Genomic DNA, 18575 nt, shown 5'->3' on the forward strand with positions numbered 1-18575 from the left:
CCCCCCCCCCCCCGTCACCTCCCCGATGTCACTGTGGGGTCCCGTCACCGGTGTGGGTCACCCGCAGGTGACCACGGCCTCGGGGACCAAGTGTTTCGCTTGTCGCTCGGCCGCCGAGAGGGACAAGTGGATTGAGAACCTGCAGAGGGCGGTGAAGCCCAACAAGGTGAGGGGGTGGGCAGGGGGTGGGGATGGGGATGGTCAGCTGGTGGGGATGGGGATGGTCAGCTGGGGGTGATGGTCAACTGGTGGGGATGGGGATGGTCAAGTGGTGGGGATGGGGGTGGTCAAGTGGTGGGGATGGAGATGGTCAACTGGTGGGGATGGGGATGGTCAAGTGGTGGAGCTGGAGATAGTCAGCTGGTGGGGATGGTCAGCTGGTATGGATGGGGATGGTCAGGTGGTGGGGATGGAGATGGTCAACTGGTGGGGCTGGAGATGGTCAAGTGGTGAGGATGGAGATGGTCAGCTGGGGGGGATGGTCAACTGGTGGGGCTGGAGATGGTCAAGTGGTGGGGATGGAGATGGTGAAGTGGTGGGGATGGAGATGGTCAGGTGGCGGGGATGGTCAGCTGGTGGGGATGGGGATGGTCAAGTGGTAGGGGTGGAGATGGTCAAGTGGTGGGAATGGGGATGGTCAAGTGGTGGGGATGGAGATGGTCAAGTGGTGGGGATGGAGATGGTCAAGTGGTGGGGATGGAGATGGTCAACTGGTGGGAATGGTCACCTGGTGGGGATGGGATGCTCAACTGGTGGGAATGGGATGGTCACCCAGTGGGTATCATCAACTGGTGGGCGTAGGGATGGTCACCGGTGGGGATGAAGTGGTCATCTGGTGGGGGTGGAGATGGCCAGCGGGTGGGGATGGAGATGGTCGCTGGTGGGGATGTCCCCAGGGGTCGCCCTGGCCCTTGGGGTCACCGTGCCCTGGGGTGGCTGCTCCTGGTGTCCACTCTCAACTGGGGGTTGTCCCTTGGGGTCACTCCTGCCCCAGGGTCACTGTCTCCATCTACCCCCACCCCCAGCTCTCCCTGCCACCCCAGGCCCTACCACCACCACACCCCACGCCCCGTACCCAGATACCCTCACCCCCTGGTGACCACCCTCCCTCCCACCCCTCCTCAGGACAACAGCCGCCGGGTGGACAACGTCCTGAAGCTCTGGGTGATCGAGGCACGGGACCTTCCCCCCAAGAAGCGTTACTACTGCGAGCTGTGCCTGGACGACATGCTCTACGCCCGCACCACCAGCAAGGCGCGGACCGACAACGTCTTCTGGGGAGAACATTTCGAGTTCAACAACCTCCCGGCCGTCAGGACCATCCGGTTGCACCTCTACAAGGACACCGATAAGAAACGCAAGAAGGACAAGAGCAACTACGTGGGGATGGTGAGCATCCCCATCGCCAGCGTCACCGGGCGCCACTTCGCCGAGCAGTGGTACCCCCTGAGCCAACCCAGCGGCAGCAAGAGCAAGGCGGGTTGTCCCGCTCTGCGCGTGAAGAGCCGCTTCCAGACCATGAGCATCCTCCCCATGGAGCTCTACAAAGAGTTCGCCGAGTACGTCACCAACAACTACCGGATGCTTTGCGCCGTCTTGGAACCCGTCCTCAGCGTGAAGAGCAAGGAGGAGGTGGCCTGCGCGTTGGTGCACATCTTGCAGAGCACCGGCAAGGCGAAGGTGGGGGGGGTTGTGGGGCGTGGGGAGGGGTGGGGTGGTGGTGGGGTGGAGGGAGGGAAGGTGGAGGATGGAAGGAGGATGGATGGAGGATGGTTGGATGGATGCAGGATGGATGGAGGACAGATGATGGATGGATGGATGGTGGATGGATGCAGGATGGATGGATGATGGATGGGTGGAGGATGGATGGAGGATGGATGGATGGATGGATGGAGGATGGGTGGAGGATGGATGGAGGACAGATGATGGTTGGGTGGACAATGGATGATGGATGGATGGATGGATGATGGGTGGAGGATGGGTGGAAGGAGGATGATTGGATGATGGATTGATGGACGGATGGATGGTGGATGGATGGATGGATGATGGATGGAGGATGGGTGGAAGGAGGATGGTTGGAGGATGGATGGATGATGGGTGGAGGATGGGTGGAGGAGGGATGGAGGACAGATGATTGATGGGTGGACAATGGATGATGGATGGATGGATGGATGGATGGATGATGGGTGGAGGATGGGTGGAAAGAGGATGGTTGGATGATTGGTGGATGGATGGATGATGGATGGATGGAGGACAGGTGGAGGATGGATGGAGGACAGATGATGGTTGGGTGGACAATGAAGGATGGATGGATGATGGGTGGAGGATGGGTGGAAAGAGGATGATTGGATGATGGATGGATGATGGGTGGAGGATGGGTGGAAGGAGGATGGTTGGATGATGGATTGATGGATGGATGGATGGTGGATGGATGGATGGTGGATGGATGGATGATGGATGGATGGACGATGGATGCAGGATGGATGGAGGACAGATGATGGATGGGTGGACAATGGAGGATGGATGGATGGATGGGTGGAGGATGGGTGGAAGGAGGATGGTTGGATGATGGATGAATGGATGGATGATGGATGGATGGAGGATGGGTGGAGGATGGATGGATGGGTGCCACACCTCAAATCCTGTGTTCAGTTTTGGGCCCCTCACGACAAGAAAGATCTTGAGGTGCTGGAGCGAGTCCAGAGAAGGGCAACGGGGCTGGTGAAGGGTCTGGAGCACAAGTGTGATGAGGAGCGGCTGAGGGACCTGGGGGGGGTTTAGCCTGGAGAAAAGGAGGCTGAGGGGAGACCTTCTCACTCTCTACAACTGCCTGAAAGGAGGGTGTAGCGGGGTGGGGATCAGTCTCTTCTCCCAGGTCATAGGATGAGAGGAAACAGCCTCAAGTTGCCCCAGGGGAGGTTTAGATTGGAGATCAGGGACAAGTTCTTCCCCCAAAGGGTTGTCAAGCGCTGGCACAGGCTGCCCAGGGCAGTGGTGGAGTCACCGTCTCTGGAGGGATTCAAAAGCCGTGTAGATGTGGTGCTGAGGGACATGGGTTAGTGGTGGACTTGGCAGTGCTGGGTTAACGCTTGGACTTGATGGTCTTAAAGGTCCTTCCCAACCAGAATGTTCTGTGATTCTAAGATTGATGAATGATGGATGGATGGTGGATGGATGATGGGTGGACAATGGATGATGGGTGGAGGATGGATGGAGGACAGATGATGGATGGAGAATGGGTGGATGGAAAGAGGATGGATGATGGAAAGAGGCTGGATGGATGGATGGAAGAAGAATGGATGGATGGATGGATGGATGGATGGAAGGATGGAGAATGGATGGACAGACAGATGGGGGACGAATGGAGGATGGACAGATAGAGAAGGAATGGACAGAGAACAGTGGAGGATGGATGGAGGATGGATGGAGGCTGGAGGGTTGAGGATGGGTGGAGGATGGACGGAGGACACGTGGAGAATGGATGGATGGAGGATGGATGGAGAAGGGATAGAGGACAGCTGGAGGTTGGATGGAGGACAGATATGGAGGATGGAGGGATGGATGGATGGAGGACAGATGGATGGATGAATGGATGGATGGATGAACAGAAGATGGAGACAGGACACAAGGATGGACCGAGGGTGGGCTGGGCCAGCCTGGCCGGGCTGCCAGAGCGCAGGCAGGCATTGGGCTGCCCTGACGGCCGTGGGCAGGACTTCCTGTCGGACATGGCCATGACGGAGGTGGATCGCTTCATGGACCGGGAGCACCTCATCTTCCGGGAGAACACCCTCGCCACGAAAGCCATAGAGGAGTACCTGAAACTCATCGGCCAGAAATACCTCAAGGACGCCATCGGTGAGCTCCACCGGCACGAGGGGGGTCCCCGTCATGGCCAGGGGTCCCCATCATGGCCAGGGGTCCCCATCATGGCCAGGGATCCCCCCGACGTGGCTGTGGGATGGTGGGTGGTCCCCACACATGGTCGTGTCCCCATTGGTGTGGCCATGGGACAGTTGGGTGGTTCCTTCTCATGGCCATGGGACAGTGAGATGGTCCCCTCTCATGGCTGTGTCCCCATTGTTATGGTCATGGGACAGTTGGGTGGTTCCTTCTCATGGCCATGCCCCCATTAGGGTACAATTGGGTGGTCCCCAGTCCCTGCTCATAGCCAGGTCCTCATGGGCATGGCCACGGGATGGTTGGGCGGTCCTTTCTCATGGCCATGTCCCCCTTGGCATGGCCATGGGATGGTTGGGCGGTCCCTTCTCATGGCCGTGTCCCCCTTAGCATGGCCACGGGATGGTTGGGTGGTCCCTTCTCATGGCCACGTCCCCCTTGACATGACCACGGGATGGTTGGGCGGTCCATTCTCATGGCCATGGGACAGTGAGATGGTCCCCTCTCATGGCTGTGTCCCCATTGTTATGGTCATGGGACAGTTGGGTGGTCCCTTCTTACGATCACGTCCAACAGGGGATGGTTGGGTGGTCCCTTCTCATGGCCATGTCCCCAACGGGCGGGCCTGGCCGTGGGACAGTGGGGTGGTCGCTGGTCCCCTCTGATGTCCCCGTCCCCGCACAGGTGAGTTCATCCGGGCGCTGTATGAGTCGGAGGAGAACTGCGAGGTGGATCCCATGAAGTGCTCGGCCTCCACCTTGGCCGACCACCAGGCCAACCTCCGCATGTGCTGCGAGCTGGCGCTCTGCAAGGTGGTCAACTCGCACTGGTGAGTCCTCGGGGCTGGGGACATCCCCTGACGTCCCCACCGCGGGTCTCTGACCATGTCATCGTCCCTCCCCGCCCCACGCAGCGTGTTTCCACGGGAGCTGAAGGAGGTCTTCGCCTCCTGGCGGCTACGATGCGCCGAGCGAGGCCGCGAGGACATCGCTGACCGGTTGATCAGCGCCTCGCTCTTCCTGCGGTTCCTCTGCCCCGCCGTGATGTCCCCCAGCCTCTTCGGCCTCATGCAGGAGTACCCTGATGAGCAGACCGCCCGCACCCTCACCCTCATCGCCAAGGTCATCCAGAACCTGGCCAACTTCACCAAGTGAGCGCACAGCGTGATGGAGGGAGCGGTGACAGTGGTCAGATGGTGGGGGATGCATGTGGGCGGGGTGGAGAACGGAGGGATGGTGGTGGGAAGGTGGATCCATAGGTCTACGGGTGGATGGATGGGTGGAATCATGGGTGGGTGGAGAGCAGATGGATGGGTGAGGTGGTGGATGGACAGAAGATGGGTAGATGGAAAGAAGGTGGGTGGATGAGTTGATGGATGATGGGTGGAAGATGGATGGATGAGTTGACAGGTGAGTTTGAAGGAAGATGGGCAGATGGAGATAAGATGGATGGGTGAGTTGCTAGATGATGGGTGTAAGATGGACAGATGAGTTGATGGATGATGGACAGAAGATGGATGAGTTGGATGGGCAGAAGATAGAAAATGGATGAATGAGCTGGTGGATAGATGGAAGACAGATGGACAGAAGATGGAGGGATGAGTTGATGGATGAGCAGAAGATGGAGGAAGGAGTTGATGGATGGGCAGAAGATGGAGGAAGGAGCTGATGGATGGGCAGAAGGTGGGTGGATGGAAAAATGGATGGATGAGTTGGTAGATGAATGGATGAGTTGGTGGATGATGAGTTGATGGGTGGGTGAGGTGGCAGATGGAGGGGAGATGGATGGCCAGAAGATGACTAGATAGCTGGAAGATGGGGGGATGAGTTGATGGGTGTAAGATGGATGGATGAGTTGGGTGGAGAGAATATGGATGGAGTTTGGATGGATGGATGGATGGACGGATGGAAGATGGATGGATGAGTTGGTGGACAGACGGATGGAGAACAAATGGACAGCAGAGCTGGATGAAGGCCAGACGTGGCTTCAGGAAGGGATGCCTGGAAGCTGGAGGGACAGCAGGGACAGAGGGTGGTGGGCAAGGCCGGTGCGGGGGGACAACAGCCATCGGGGGGGGCTAACGCAGACCGTGGTGAGCGCCTGTCCGCAGGTTTGGCAGCAAGGAGGAGTACATGGCCTTCATGAACGAGTTCCTGGAGCTGGAGTGGACCAGCATGCAGCAGTTCCTCTACGAGATCTCCAACCTGGACACCCTCACCAACAGCACCAGCTTTGAGGGCTACATCGACCTGGGCCGGGAGCTCTCCACCCTGCACGCCCTCCTCTGGGAGGTCATGTCCCAGCTCAGCAAGGTACCCCGGTCACCTGGGATCCCCAGTGGTAGGAGGGGTCACCTGGACACCTGGGTCCTCTCCTGCGTGGTGATCAGGGGCCTGGGCACCTAGGTTCTCCTTCAGGGGAGGTTTTGGGGTCCTGGGGTGTCCCTGGGTGGGTGTTTTGGGGTCCTGCCTGCATGTGCCCGCCAAGGGGAGGTCATTGAGGTCCCATCCACCCATATCCCACCATGGAAGGTCATTGAGGTCCCATCCACCCATGTCCCACCATGGAAGGTCATTGAGGTCCCATCCACCCATATCCCACCATGGAAGGTCGTTGAGGTCCCATCCACCCATGTCCCACCATGGGAGGTCATTGGTGTCCCAGCCCCCTGTGTCCCACCACACAATGTCATTGGGGTCCCATTGACCCATGTCCCATCACAGGAGGTCATTGGGGTCCCATCAAAGCATGCCCACCCAGGGAAGGTCCTTGGGATCCCAGCCCCCCGTGTCCCACTATGGGAGGTTGTTGGGGTCCCATCCACCCCTACCCCCCCAAGATGAGGTCATTGAGGTCCTATCCACCCATGTCCCCCTAGAGGTGGTCATTGAGGTCCCATCCACCCATGTGCCCCTAGAGGTGGTCATTGAGGTCCTATCCACCCATGTCCCCCTAGAGGTGGTCATTGAGGTCCCATCCACCCATGTGCCCCTAGAGGTGGTCATTGAGGTCCCGTCCACCCATGTCCCCCTAGAGGTGGTCATTGAGGTCCCATCCACCCATGTCCCCCTAGAGGAGGTTACTGGGGTGCTGGGGGGTGGCGTGGGACGTGTGTGGGGACACGTGGCTGACCTGCCCCCCCAGGAGGCCCTGCTGAAGCTGGGCCCGCTGCCCCGGCTGCTGACGGACATCAGCGTGGCCCTGCGCAACCCCCACCTGCAGCGGCAGCCGAGCCAGGGGGAGCGGCTGCCCCCCAAGGGGCTGGTGCTGCGGGGGCCCTCAGCCGACCTCCAGCCCTACCTCGTCCGCGACCTCAACAGGTGGGGACCCCCGAGAACCCCCCTATGGCCCCCCACATCCTCATGGTACCTCCACATCCCCATGGTATCTCCACATCCCCATGGTATCTCCACATCCTCATGGTACCTCCACATACTTGTGGTACCTCCACATCCTCATGGTATCCCTACATCCCACCTCCATGTCTCCCCCACTGTGTCCTACCATGTCACTGTGGTGTCCCCTCCATGTCACCCCGGTGCCCCTCAGTCTCACCTGGGGTGTCTCCCCCCACTGTGGGTCCTCATGGTCACCTGCTCTCTGCCCCCACAGCTCTGTTGACCTCCAGTCCTACATGGTGCGGGGCCTCAACAGGTAGGTGACAGGGACGGGGATGGGATGGGGACAATGATGGGATGGAGATGGGATGGGTACAGGGGTGGGATGGGGATAATGATGGGGTGGGGATGGGGACAATGATGGGATGGTGATGGTGATGGGATGGACGTGAGGTGGTAATGGGATGGGGATAGGGATGGTGTGGGGACAGGGATGGGGATGGGGATGGCGATGAGGATGAGGATGGAGGCAGGGATGGGATGATGGAGATGGGGTTAGGGATGGGATGGAGATGGGCCTGGGATGGGGATGGAGATGGAGATGAGGATGGGATAGAGATGGGATGATGATGTTGGGGATGGAGATGGGACTGGGATGGGATGGGGATGGAGATGAGGATGGATGGGGATGGGATGATGATGGAGATGGGGTTGGGGATGGAGATGGGACTGAGATGGGATGGGGAAGGAGATGAGGATGGATGGGGATGGGATGATGATGGAGATGGGGTTGGGGTTGGAGATGGGACTGAGATGGGATGGGGAAGGAGATGAGGATGGATGGGGATGGGATGATGATGGAGATGGGGTTGGGGTTGGGGATGGAGATGGGACTGAGCTGGGATGGGGAAGGAGCTGGAGATGGAGCTGGAGCTGGAGATGAGGATGGGATGGAGATGGGATGATGGTGATGATGGCGATGGGGTTGGGGATGGAGATGGGACTGGGAAGGGGATGAGGATGGGATGGGGATGTGGCTGAGGCCACCTTGGGGAACCTCTCTCCGGCCCCACCTCGCTAGAGGTCCCATCCCCACCTTAACCCCCGCTCCCCCCAGCTCCATGGAGGTGCCCCGCCTGCCCTCCCCGCCGCAGGAGAAGGGCCCGCAGGAGGTGCTGGTCCTGAGCCGCCCCCCCTTGGCCCGCTCCTCCCCCGCCTACTGCACCAGCAGCTCCGACCTGACGGAGCCCGAGGGGGGCCGGGGGGCTCTGGGGGTGGGCAAGAGCGTCTCCATGTTGGACCTCCAAGATGGCCGCGTCGACAGCGTCCCCAGCTTGCCCGCCGAGCTGCTGGCCGCCGGGGGGCCGGCGCCGGGAGGGGCCGGCGGGGGGCTGCGTCCGGGCCGCCTCTCGCAGGGCAGCGCCTCCAGCCTGGCCCCCCCTCGGTTAGGGGTCCCCGAGCCGGGGGCGGGGGGGCCGCAGTTGCGCGTCCCCCTCTCTTTCCAGAACCCTCTATTTCACTTGGCGGCCGACGGACCCTTGCGAGGCCCCGAGGCCGGGGTGGGGGGCGGCGGGGAGGGACATTTCGTGCCCCCCCTGCACGGGTACAGCAAGAGCGAGGAGCTGGCGGCGCCGCCCCCCAAGCACATCACCCACAGCCACAGCTACAGCGACGAGTTCGCCCGGCCCGGGGGGGACTTCGGCCGGCGGCAGCTGTCCCTGCAGGACACCTTGGCCCCCCCCCAGATCACCATCGGGGCCCCCCCGCCCCCCACCCCTCGGGGGGCTCGGGCGGGGAAGGGCGGGGGGCCGGCGGCGCTGGGGGTGCCCTCCAAACCGCGGCCGGCCAGCGGGAACCTGCTGGCCTCCCCCGAGCCGGCCTACGGACCCCCCCGCTCCCGGCAGCCCTCGCTGGCCAAGGAGGCGTCGGTGGCCGGGATGAAGCCGCCGGTCACCAAGCAGGTTGGGGAGGGGAGTCATGGGGGGTGTGTGGGAGGGTGGAGGGGCGTGGTGGGGATGGAGGACATGGGGACATGGTGGGGTTGGAGGACATGGTAGGGATGGAGGACATGGAGATGTTGGGGGGATGGGGGACATGGTGGGGCTGGGGGACATGGTGGGGCTGGGGGACATGGGGACATGGCGGGGATGGGGGACATGGTGGGGTTGGAGGACATGGTAGGGATGGAGGACATGGAGATGTTGGGGGGATGGGGGACGTGGTGGGGATGGGGGACATGGGGACATGGTGGGGATGTGGGACATGGTGGGGGTGGTGGGGATGGAGATGTGGTGGGGTTGGGGGACATGGTGGGGCTGGGGGACATGGTGGGGTTGGAGGACATGGTAGGGATGGAGGACATGGAGATGTGGTGGGGATGGAGGACATGGAGATGTTGGGGGGATGTGGGACATGGTGGAGATGGGGGACGTGGTAGGGATGGAGAACATGGTGGGTATGGTGGGGTTGGAGGGACACAGTGGGGATGTGGGACATGGTGGGGTTGGAGGACATGGGTACATGGTGGGGCTGGGGGACATGGTGGGGATGGGGGACATGGGGACATGGTGGGGATGGGGGACATGAGACGTGGTGGGGATGGGGGACATGAGACGTGGTGGGGATGGAGGACATGGAGATGTTGGGGGGATGGGGGACATGGTGGGGATGGAGGACGTGGTGGGGATGGAGGACATGGAGATGTTGGGGGGATGTGGGACATGGTGGGGCTGGGGGACATGATGGGGCTGGAGGACATGGAGATGTTGGGGGGATGGAGGACATGGGGACATGGTGGGGATGGGGGACATGGGGACATGGTGGGGATGGAGGGACACAGTGGGGTTGGAGGACATGGTGGGGATGGAGGTACATGGAGATGTTGGTGGAATGGGGGACATGGTGGGGATGGGGGACATGGGGTTGGAGGACATGGGGACATGGTGGGGATGGGGGACATGGAGATGTGGTGGGGATGGAGGACATGGGGACATGATGGGGATGGGGGATGTGGTGGGGACATGGGGGCTATGGGGGACATGGAAGATATGGGGGACATGGGCCCATGGGGGACAAGGTGGAGATAGAGGGACGTGGTGGGGCTGGAGGACATGGAGATGTGGTAGGGATGGAGGACATGGAGATGTGGTAGGGACGGAGGACATGGAGATGCGGGGCTGGAGGACATGGGGACATGTTGGAGATAGAGGACGTGGGGATGTGGTGGGGATGGAGGACATGGGGACATGGGGACATGTTGGAGATAGAGGACGTGGGGATGTGGTGGGGATGGAGGACATGGGGACATGGGGACATGAGGGACATGAGGGGGCACGGAGATATAGGGCTGCTGTGGGGACAAGCTGTGGGGACAAGAAGGCCCGAGCCCGTCCCCGTGTCCCCCTCACCGCCCCCCGTGACCCCTCCAGGCCTCGCAGACGCCGTCGACGCTGAACCCGGTGATGCCGGCGGCGGAGCGCACGGTGGCCTGGGTGTCCAACATGCCCCACCTCTCGGCCGACATCGAGAGCTCCCACATCGAGCGCGAGGAGTACAAGCTCAAGGAGTACTCCAAGTCCATGGACGAGAGCCGGCTGGACCGGGTAGGGACCACCGACGGACCACGGGGTGGGGGCAAGGGACCCAGGGGTCCAGGCCACAGGAGATGACCCTGGTGGACCCAGGTCCCAGGAACCCAAGTGTCCAGGCCACAGGAGATGACCCTGATGGACCCAGGTGTCCAGGCCTTAAGAGATGACCCTGATGGACCCAGAGACCCAGGCCTCAAGAGATGACCCTGGTGGACCCAGGTCCCAAGAACCCAGGGGTCCAGGCCTTAGGAGATGACCCTGGTAGACCCAGAGACCCAGGCCCCAAGAGATGACCCTGATGGACCCAGGTCCCAAGAACCCAGGCCCCAGGAGATGACCCTGATGGACCCAGGTCCCAGGAACCCAAGTGTCCAGGCCATAGGAGATGACCCTGATGGACCCAGGTCCCAAGAACCCAGGTGTCCAGGCCCCAGGAGATGACCCTGATGGACCCAGATCCCAAGAACCCAGGTGTCCAGGCCATAGGAGATAACCCTGATGGACCCAGGTCCCAAGAACCCAGGTGTCCAGGCCCCAGTAAATGACCCTGGTAGACCCAGGTCCCAGGAACCCAAGTGTCCAGGCCACAGGAGATGACCCTGGTGGACCCAGATCCCAAGGACCCAGGACCCAGGAGATGACCCTGATGGACCTAGGTCCTGGCGACCCAGGTGTCCAGGCCCCAAGAGATGACCCTGAAGGACACAGGGACTCAGGTGTCCAAGCCTTAGGAGATGACCCTGAAGGACACAGGGACTCAGGTGTCCAAGCCTTAGGAGATGACCCTGGTGGACCCAGAGACCCAGGCCTCAAGAGATGACCCTGATGGACCCAGGTCCCAAGAACCCAGGGGTCCAGGCCTTAGGAGATGACCCTGGTAGACCCAGAGACCCAGGCCCCAAGAGATGACCCTGATGGACCCAGGTCCCAAGAACCCAGGCCCCAGGAGATGACCCTGATGGACCCAGGTCCCAGGAACCCAAGTGTCCAGGCCCCAAGAGATGACCCTGAAGGACCCAGGTCCCAGGAACCCAAGTGTCCAGGCCTTAGGAGATGATCCTGGTGGACCCAGAGACCCAGGCCCCAAGAGATGACCCTGAAGGACCCAGGGACTCAGGTGTCCAGGCCTTAGGAGATGACCCTGGTGGACCCAGAGACCCAGGCCCCAAGAGATGACCCTGATGGACCCAGGTCCCAAGAACCCAGGTGTCCAGGCCACAGGAGATGACCCTGGTGGACCCAGATCCCAAGAACCCAAGTGTCCAGGCCACAGGAGATGACCCTGGTGGACCCAGGTCCAAAGGACCCAGGACCCAGGAGATGACCCTGATGGACCCAGGTCCCAAGAACCCAGATGTCCAGGCCCCAAGAGATGACCCTGAAGGACCCAGGGACTCAGGTGTCCAGCCCCCAGGAGATGACCCTAATGACATAGGTCCTAGGGGCCCAGGCCTCAGGAGATGACCTTAATGGACATAGGTGTCCAGGCCCCAGGAGATTACCCTGATGGACCTAGGTCCCAGGGACCCAAATGTCCAGGCCCCAGGAGATGACCCTGATGACATAGATCCTGGTGACCCAGGCTCCAGGAGATGACCTTGATGGACCTGGGTGTCCAGGCCCTGAGAGATGACCCTGATGGACCCAGATCCCAGGCACCCATGTGTCCAGGCCCCAGGAGATGACCCTGATGACCCAGGTCGTGGGGGCTCAGGTGTCTGGACCCCAGGAGATGACCCAGATGGACCCAACTCCTGAGAACCCAAGCGTCCAGGTCCCAGAGGATGACCATGATGGGCCCAGGTGTCCAGGCATCACTTCTGGTGGAAACCAAGGTGGCCAGGCATCACTCTGGGGGGGACCCAGGTGTCCAGGTGTTTGGGTGTCATCTTGGTGGCTCCCAGGTGTTTTGAGTGTCACCATGGTGGGGATCCAGGTGTCCAGGCGTCACCACAGGTGATCCCAGGTATTTGGGTGTCAACATGGTGGAGTCCCCAGTGTTTGGGAGGACCTGGGTGCTTGGGCATCACTGTTGGGGGAACCTAGGTGTCCAGGTATCACCACAAGTAGTCCCAGATATCTGGGTGTCACCATGGTGGGGTTCCCGGTGTTTGAGTGTCACCATGATGAAGACCTGGGTGTCTGGGCATCACCGTTGGGGGAACCTAGGTGTCTGGGTGTCACCACAAGTGGTCCCAGATGTCTGGGTGTCACCATGGTGGGTTCCCTCATGTTTGGGTGTCACCATGGTGGGGTCCCCAGTGTTTGAGTGTCACCATGATGAGAACCTGGGTGTTTGGGCATCATCACTGTGGGAACCTACGTGTCCAGGTGTCACCACAAGTGGTCCCAGATGTCTGGGTGTCATCTTGGTGGGGACCCTGGTGTTTGGGTGTCACCATGATGAGAACCCTGGTGTTTAGGTGTCACCATGGTGGGGTCCCTGGTGGTTGGATGTCACCATGATGAAGACCTGGGTGTTTGGGTGTCACCATGATGAGAACCCTGGTGTTTGGATGTCACCATGGTGGGTTCCCTCATGTTTGGGTGTCACCATGGTGGGGTCCATCGTCTTTGGGTGTCACCATGGTGGGTTCCCTCATGTTTGGGCGTCACTGTTGGGGGAACCTAGGTGTCCAGGTGTCACCACAAGTGGTCCCAGATGTCTGGGTGTCACCATGGTGGGTTCCCTCATGTTTGGGTGTCAACGTTGGTGGAACCTCGGCGTCTGGTGGTGGTGGTGGAGCTGGGGAGATGCCCCCAGCGCCCTGCAGTGTGGGCTGTGGCAGGTGAAGGAGTACGAGGAGGAGATCCACTCGCTGAAGGAGCGGCTGCACATGTCCAACCGGAAGCTGGAGGAGTACGAGCGGCGCCTGGTGTCGCAGGAGGAGCAGACGAGCCGCATCCTGCTCCAGTACCAGCACCGCCTGGAGCAGAGCGAGAAGCGCCTGCGGCAGCAGCAGGCCGAGAAGGACTCGCAGATCAAGAGCATCATCGGCAGGTGAGGGAGGGCCCCGGCCCCGGGGACACCGAGGGGACAGCGGGGACGTTGGGGAGGGAGAAGGGATGGAGGTGGGGGAGGGTGTGGGGGGACTTAGGGGGGTTGGGGGGTGTGGGGGACGTGGGGACGCAGAGGGATGTGAGGGACGTGGTGGGACGTGAAGGATCTGGGGATGGAGGGGGACATGGGGACATAGAGGGACATGGATGACATGGGGACAGAGGGACACGGGGGGACACAGAAGAACGTGAAGGACGTAGAGGGAGATGGGGACATAGAGGGACATGAAGGACATGGTGGGATGTGAAGGATCTGGGGATGGAGGGGACATGGGGACATAGAGGGACACGGAGGATCTGGGGACACAGAAGGACACGGTGACACAGAGGGACATGGAGGACATGGGGACACAGAAGAACGTGAAGGACGTAGAAGGAGATGGGGACCTAGAAGGACTTGGAGGCAATAGATGGATGTGGAGGATCTGGGGACACAGGGGGACATGGGGACATAGAGGGACGTGAGGGACGTGAGGGACATGGGGACAGAGGGACATGGTGACACAGAAGAACATGAAGGACGTAGAGGGACATGGGGACACAGAGGGATGTGAGGGACATGGTGGGACATGAAGGATCTGGGGATGGAGGGGGACATGGGGACACAGAAGAACATGAAGGACGTAGAGGGACATGGGGACACAGAGGGATGTGAAGGACATGGGGACAGAGGGACATGGGGACACAGAGGGACATGGAGGACGTAGAGGGAGATGGGGACATAGAGGGACATGAAGGACATGGTGGGACATGAAGGATCTGGGGACAGAGGGACATGGGGACGCAGAAGAACATGAAGGATGCAGAGGGACATGGGGACACAGAGGGACATAGAGGACATGGGGACAGAGGGACATGGGGACACAGAGGGACATGGAGGACATGGTGGGACGTGAAGGATCTGGGGATGGAGGGGGACATGGGGACGCAGAGGGACATGAAGGACATAGAAGGACATGGGGGTTGTAGGGACACAAAGGCACATGGGGACACCGAGGGACATGGTGGACATGGGGACACAGAGGGGGACGTGAGGACATAAAGGGACCTGGGGACACAGAGAGACCTGGGGGACAGAAGGACACGGAAGATATGGGGTGACAGAGGGACATGGAGGATATGGGGACACGTGGGAACACAGAGGGACTTGGGGACACAGAGAGACACGGGAGAGACGTGGCCATGGCAGGACATGAGGGACACAGAGGGACACGGTGGACATGGGGACGTAGAGGGACATGGGGGTGTCCCCTCATGTCCCTGCATGTCCCCAGGGTGGTGGCAATGTGACCCCCGTGCGGCCTGTCCCCGCCATGTCCCTGTGCGTCCCCGGGGGGTGGCAGCTGGGGGGGGGTCCCTGGGGGTGGCACTGTGACGCTGGGGTGTCCCTGCTACATCTCCGGGGTGTCCCCACGTGTCCTTGGGGTGGTGGCAGTGGGTACCCCGGGTGGGTGTCCCTAGGGGGTGTCCCTGGGGATGGCAGCGTGTCCCCGAGGGGTGTCCCCAGGGGTATCCTCATGACCTGAGGTGCCCCCAGTGGTGTCCCCATGTCCTTGGGGTGTCCCCTGGGGTGTCCCCATGACCCAAGGTGTCCCTGGGGTGTCCCCAAGGGTGTCCCCATGTCCTTGAGTTGTCCCCAAGGGTGTCCCCATGACCCGTGATGTCCCAGGAGTGTCTCCATGTCCTTGGGGTGTCCCTGGGGTGTCCCCATGACCCGAGGTGTCCCTGGCATGTCCCAGGGTGTCCCTGGGGTGTCCCCAAGGGTGTGCCCAAGGGTGTCCCTATGACCCGGGATGTCCCCAGGAGTGTCTCAATGTCCTTGGGGTGTCCCTGGGGTGTCCCTAGGGTGTCCCTGGGGTGTCCGCATGTCCTTGGGGTGTCCCTGGGGTGTCCCCAAGAGTGTCCCCAAGGGTGTCCCCATGACCCGGGATGTCCCCAGGAGTGTCTCCATGTCCTTGGCGTGTCCCTGGGGTGTCCCCATGTCCCTGGGCTGTCCCCAGGGGTGTCCCCATGTCCTTGGGGTGTCCCTGGGGTGTCCCTGGGGTGTCCCCAGTGGTGTCCCCATGACCCCAGTGAAGCCTGGCCACGGGGGAGGGTGTCCCCAGGCGACGTCCCCAGGGTTGGCAGCGGGCCCCCGGGGGGTGTCCCCGTGTCCCCCGGGGTGCCCCCCCCCGGGGGTGGCAGCATGACCCCGGTGAAGCCTGGCCCCGGAGAGGGTGTCCCCAGGGGTGTCCCCATGTCCCTGGGGTGCCACTGATGTTGTCCCCATGTCCCTGGGGTTGTCCCTGGGAGTGTCCCCATGAGCCAGGGTGTCCTTGGGTTGTCTCCGGGGGTGTCCCCATGTCCTTGGGGTGTCCCCAGGGGTGTCCCCATGACCCGAGGTGTCCCTGGCGTGTCCCAGGGTGTCCCTGGGGTGTCCCCAAGGGTGTCCCCAAGGGTGTCCCTATGACCCGGGATGTCCCCAGGAGTGTCTCAATGTCCCTAGGGTGTCCCTGGGGTGTCCCTAGGGTGTCCCTGGGGTGTCTACATGTCCTTGGGGTGTCCCTGGGGTGTCCCCAGGGGTGTCCCCAGGGGTGTCCCCATGACCCCAGTGAAGCCTGGCCATGGGGGAGGGTGTCCCCAGGCGACGTCCCCAGGGTTGGCAGCGGGCCCCTGGGGGGTGTCCCCGTGTCCCCCGGGGTGCCCCCCCCCGGGGGTGGCAGCATGACCCCGGTGAAGCCTGGCCCCGGAGAGGGTGTCCCCAGGGGTGTCCCCATGTCCCTGGGGTGCCACTGATGTTGTCCCCATGTCCCTGGGGTTGTCCCTGGGAGTGTCCCCATGAGCCAGGGTGTCCTTGGGTTGTCTCCGGGGGTGTCCCCATGTCCTTGGGGTGTCCCCAGGGGTGTCCCCATGACCCGAGGTGTCCCTGGCGTGTCCCAGGGTGTCCCTGGGGTGTCCCCAAGGGTGTCCCCAAGGGTGTCCCCATGACCCGGGATGTCCCCAGGAGTGTCTCAATGTCCCTAGGGTGTCCCTGGGGTGTCCCTAGGGTGTCCCTGGGCTGTCCCCAGGGGTGTCCCCATGTCCTTGGGGTGTCCCTGGGGTGTCCCTGGGGTGTCCCCAGTGGTGTCCCCATGACCCCAGTGAAGCCTGGCCATAGGGGAGGGTGTCCCCAGGCGACGTCCCCGGGGTTGGCAGCGGCCCCCGGGGGGTGTCCCCGTGTCCTTGAGGTGTCCCCAGGGGTGTCCCCATGACCCAGGGTGTCCCTGGGGTGTCCACAGGGGTGTCCCCATGACCCCAGTGAAGCCTGGCCGTGGGGGAGGGTGTCCCCAAGCGACGTCCCCGGGGTTGGCAGCGGGCCCCCGGGGGGTGTCCCCGTGTCCCCCGGGGTACCCCCCCCGGGGGTGGCAGCGTGACCCCGGTGAAGCCTGGCCCCGCAGGCTGATGCTGGTGGAGCAGGAGCTGCGCAGGGATCACTTGGGCGCCCACGACCCCTCCGAGGGCCGGCGGCGGCTGCTCGACGCTCAGGTGGAAATTACAATGTCATTGCTCTGCTCCGTGTGACATCGGCCATCCCACGCCGCGCTGGGGACGGGGCCCGGGGCGGGCACCCATGGGTGGGGGCACCCATGGGTGGGGGGGTGGGCACCCCTGGGTGGGCGTGTGGGCACAATTTGGGGGGGGGTATTTGGGATCTATGGGCATCCATGGGGGGTTATGGGCATCCATTGAGGGAGGGGGGTGGGGATTGTGGGGGCACCCATGGGTGGGGGTTATGGGCACCCATGGGTGGGGTGTGGGGAAGCCCCAGGGGGGGTATGGGCACCCCTGGGTGGGGGTGTGGGCACACTTTGGGGGGGGTATTTGGGGTCCATGGGGGGTTATGGGCATCCCTTGGGGTGTGGGGATGAGGATTGTGGGGGCACCCATGGGTGGGGGGGGTGGGGGCACCCATGGGTGGGGGGGGAGGGCACCCCTGGGTGGGCTTGTGGGCACAATTTGGGGGGGTATTTGGGGTCTGTGGGCATCCATGGGGGGTTACGGGCATCCCTTGGGGGTGTGGGGATTGTGGGGGCACCCATGGGTGGGGTGTGGGGAGCCCCAGGGGGGTTATGGGCACCCATGGGTGGGGGGGTGGGCACCCCTGGGTGAGGTGTGAGGAGCCCCGGGCGGGTTATTGGGGGTCTCTGGGCACCCATGGGGGGGTTATGGGCATCCCTTGGGGGGGTGGGGATTGTGGGGGTGCCCATGGGTGGGGGTGTGGGGATCCCTAGGGCATATGGGCACCCATGGGTGGGGGTGGGGGCACCATTGGGTGGGGGTGTGGGCACACTTTGGGGGGGGTATTTGGGGTCCATGGCGGGTTATGGGCATCCCTTGGGGGTGTGGGGATTGTGGGGGCACCCATGGGTGGGGGTGTGGGCATCTCTAGGAGGGTGTATGGGCACCCCTGGGGGAGTATTGGGGGTCTCTGGGCACCCATGGGGGGGTATGGGCATCCCTTGGGGGGGGGATTGTGGGGGCACCCATGGGTGGGGGTGTGGGCATCTCTAGTGGGGGTGTGGGGAGTCCCATGGTGGGGTATGGGCACCCCTAGGGGGTGTTATTGGGGGGGGTCTGTGGGCACCCATGATGGGGACGAGGGATGGGCACCCATGGATGGGGGTGTGGGCACCCCTGGGGATGGTATTGCGGGTCTATAGGCACCCCT

General features: G+C 62.2%; 1 protein-coding gene across 4 annotated transcripts in view; it reads left to right on the top strand.

Moving 5' to 3' along the window:
• SYNGAP1 (synaptic Ras GTPase activating protein 1) overlaps nt 1-18575 on the top strand; it is a 37877-nt gene that overhangs the window by 14316 nt on the left and 4986 nt on the right. For 2 of the 4 annotated variants that reach the window (XM_068409069.1, XM_068409070.1), the window contains exons 7-18: nt 68-166; nt 1126-1680; nt 3714-3858; nt 4585-4729; nt 4814-5050; nt 6011-6212; nt 7045-7220; nt 7513-7554; nt 8356-9199; nt 10667-10840; nt 13618-13829; nt 17292-17392. In XM_068409069.1, the coding sequence (XP_068265170.1) occupies nt 68-166; nt 1126-1680; nt 3714-3858; nt 4585-4729; nt 4814-5050; nt 6011-6212; nt 7045-7220; nt 7513-7554; nt 8356-9199; nt 10667-10840; nt 13618-13829; nt 17292-17392 (2932 nt within the window). Of the gene's footprint in view, nt 1-67; nt 167-1125; nt 1681-3713; nt 3859-4584; nt 4730-4813; nt 5051-6010; nt 6213-7044; nt 7221-7512; nt 7555-8355; nt 9200-10666; nt 10841-13617; nt 13830-17291; nt 17468-18575 lie in introns of those variants that run through there. The other 2 variants (XM_068409072.1, XM_068409071.1) reach the window with 2 other exon arrangements.

The sequence above is a fragment of the Nyctibius grandis genome, chromosome 10 (genome assembly GCF_013368605.1).
Source record: "Nyctibius grandis isolate bNycGra1 chromosome 10, bNycGra1.pri, whole genome shotgun sequence".
In the NCBI taxonomy this organism is placed as follows: domain Eukaryota; kingdom Metazoa; phylum Chordata; class Aves; order Nyctibiiformes; family Nyctibiidae; genus Nyctibius; species Nyctibius grandis.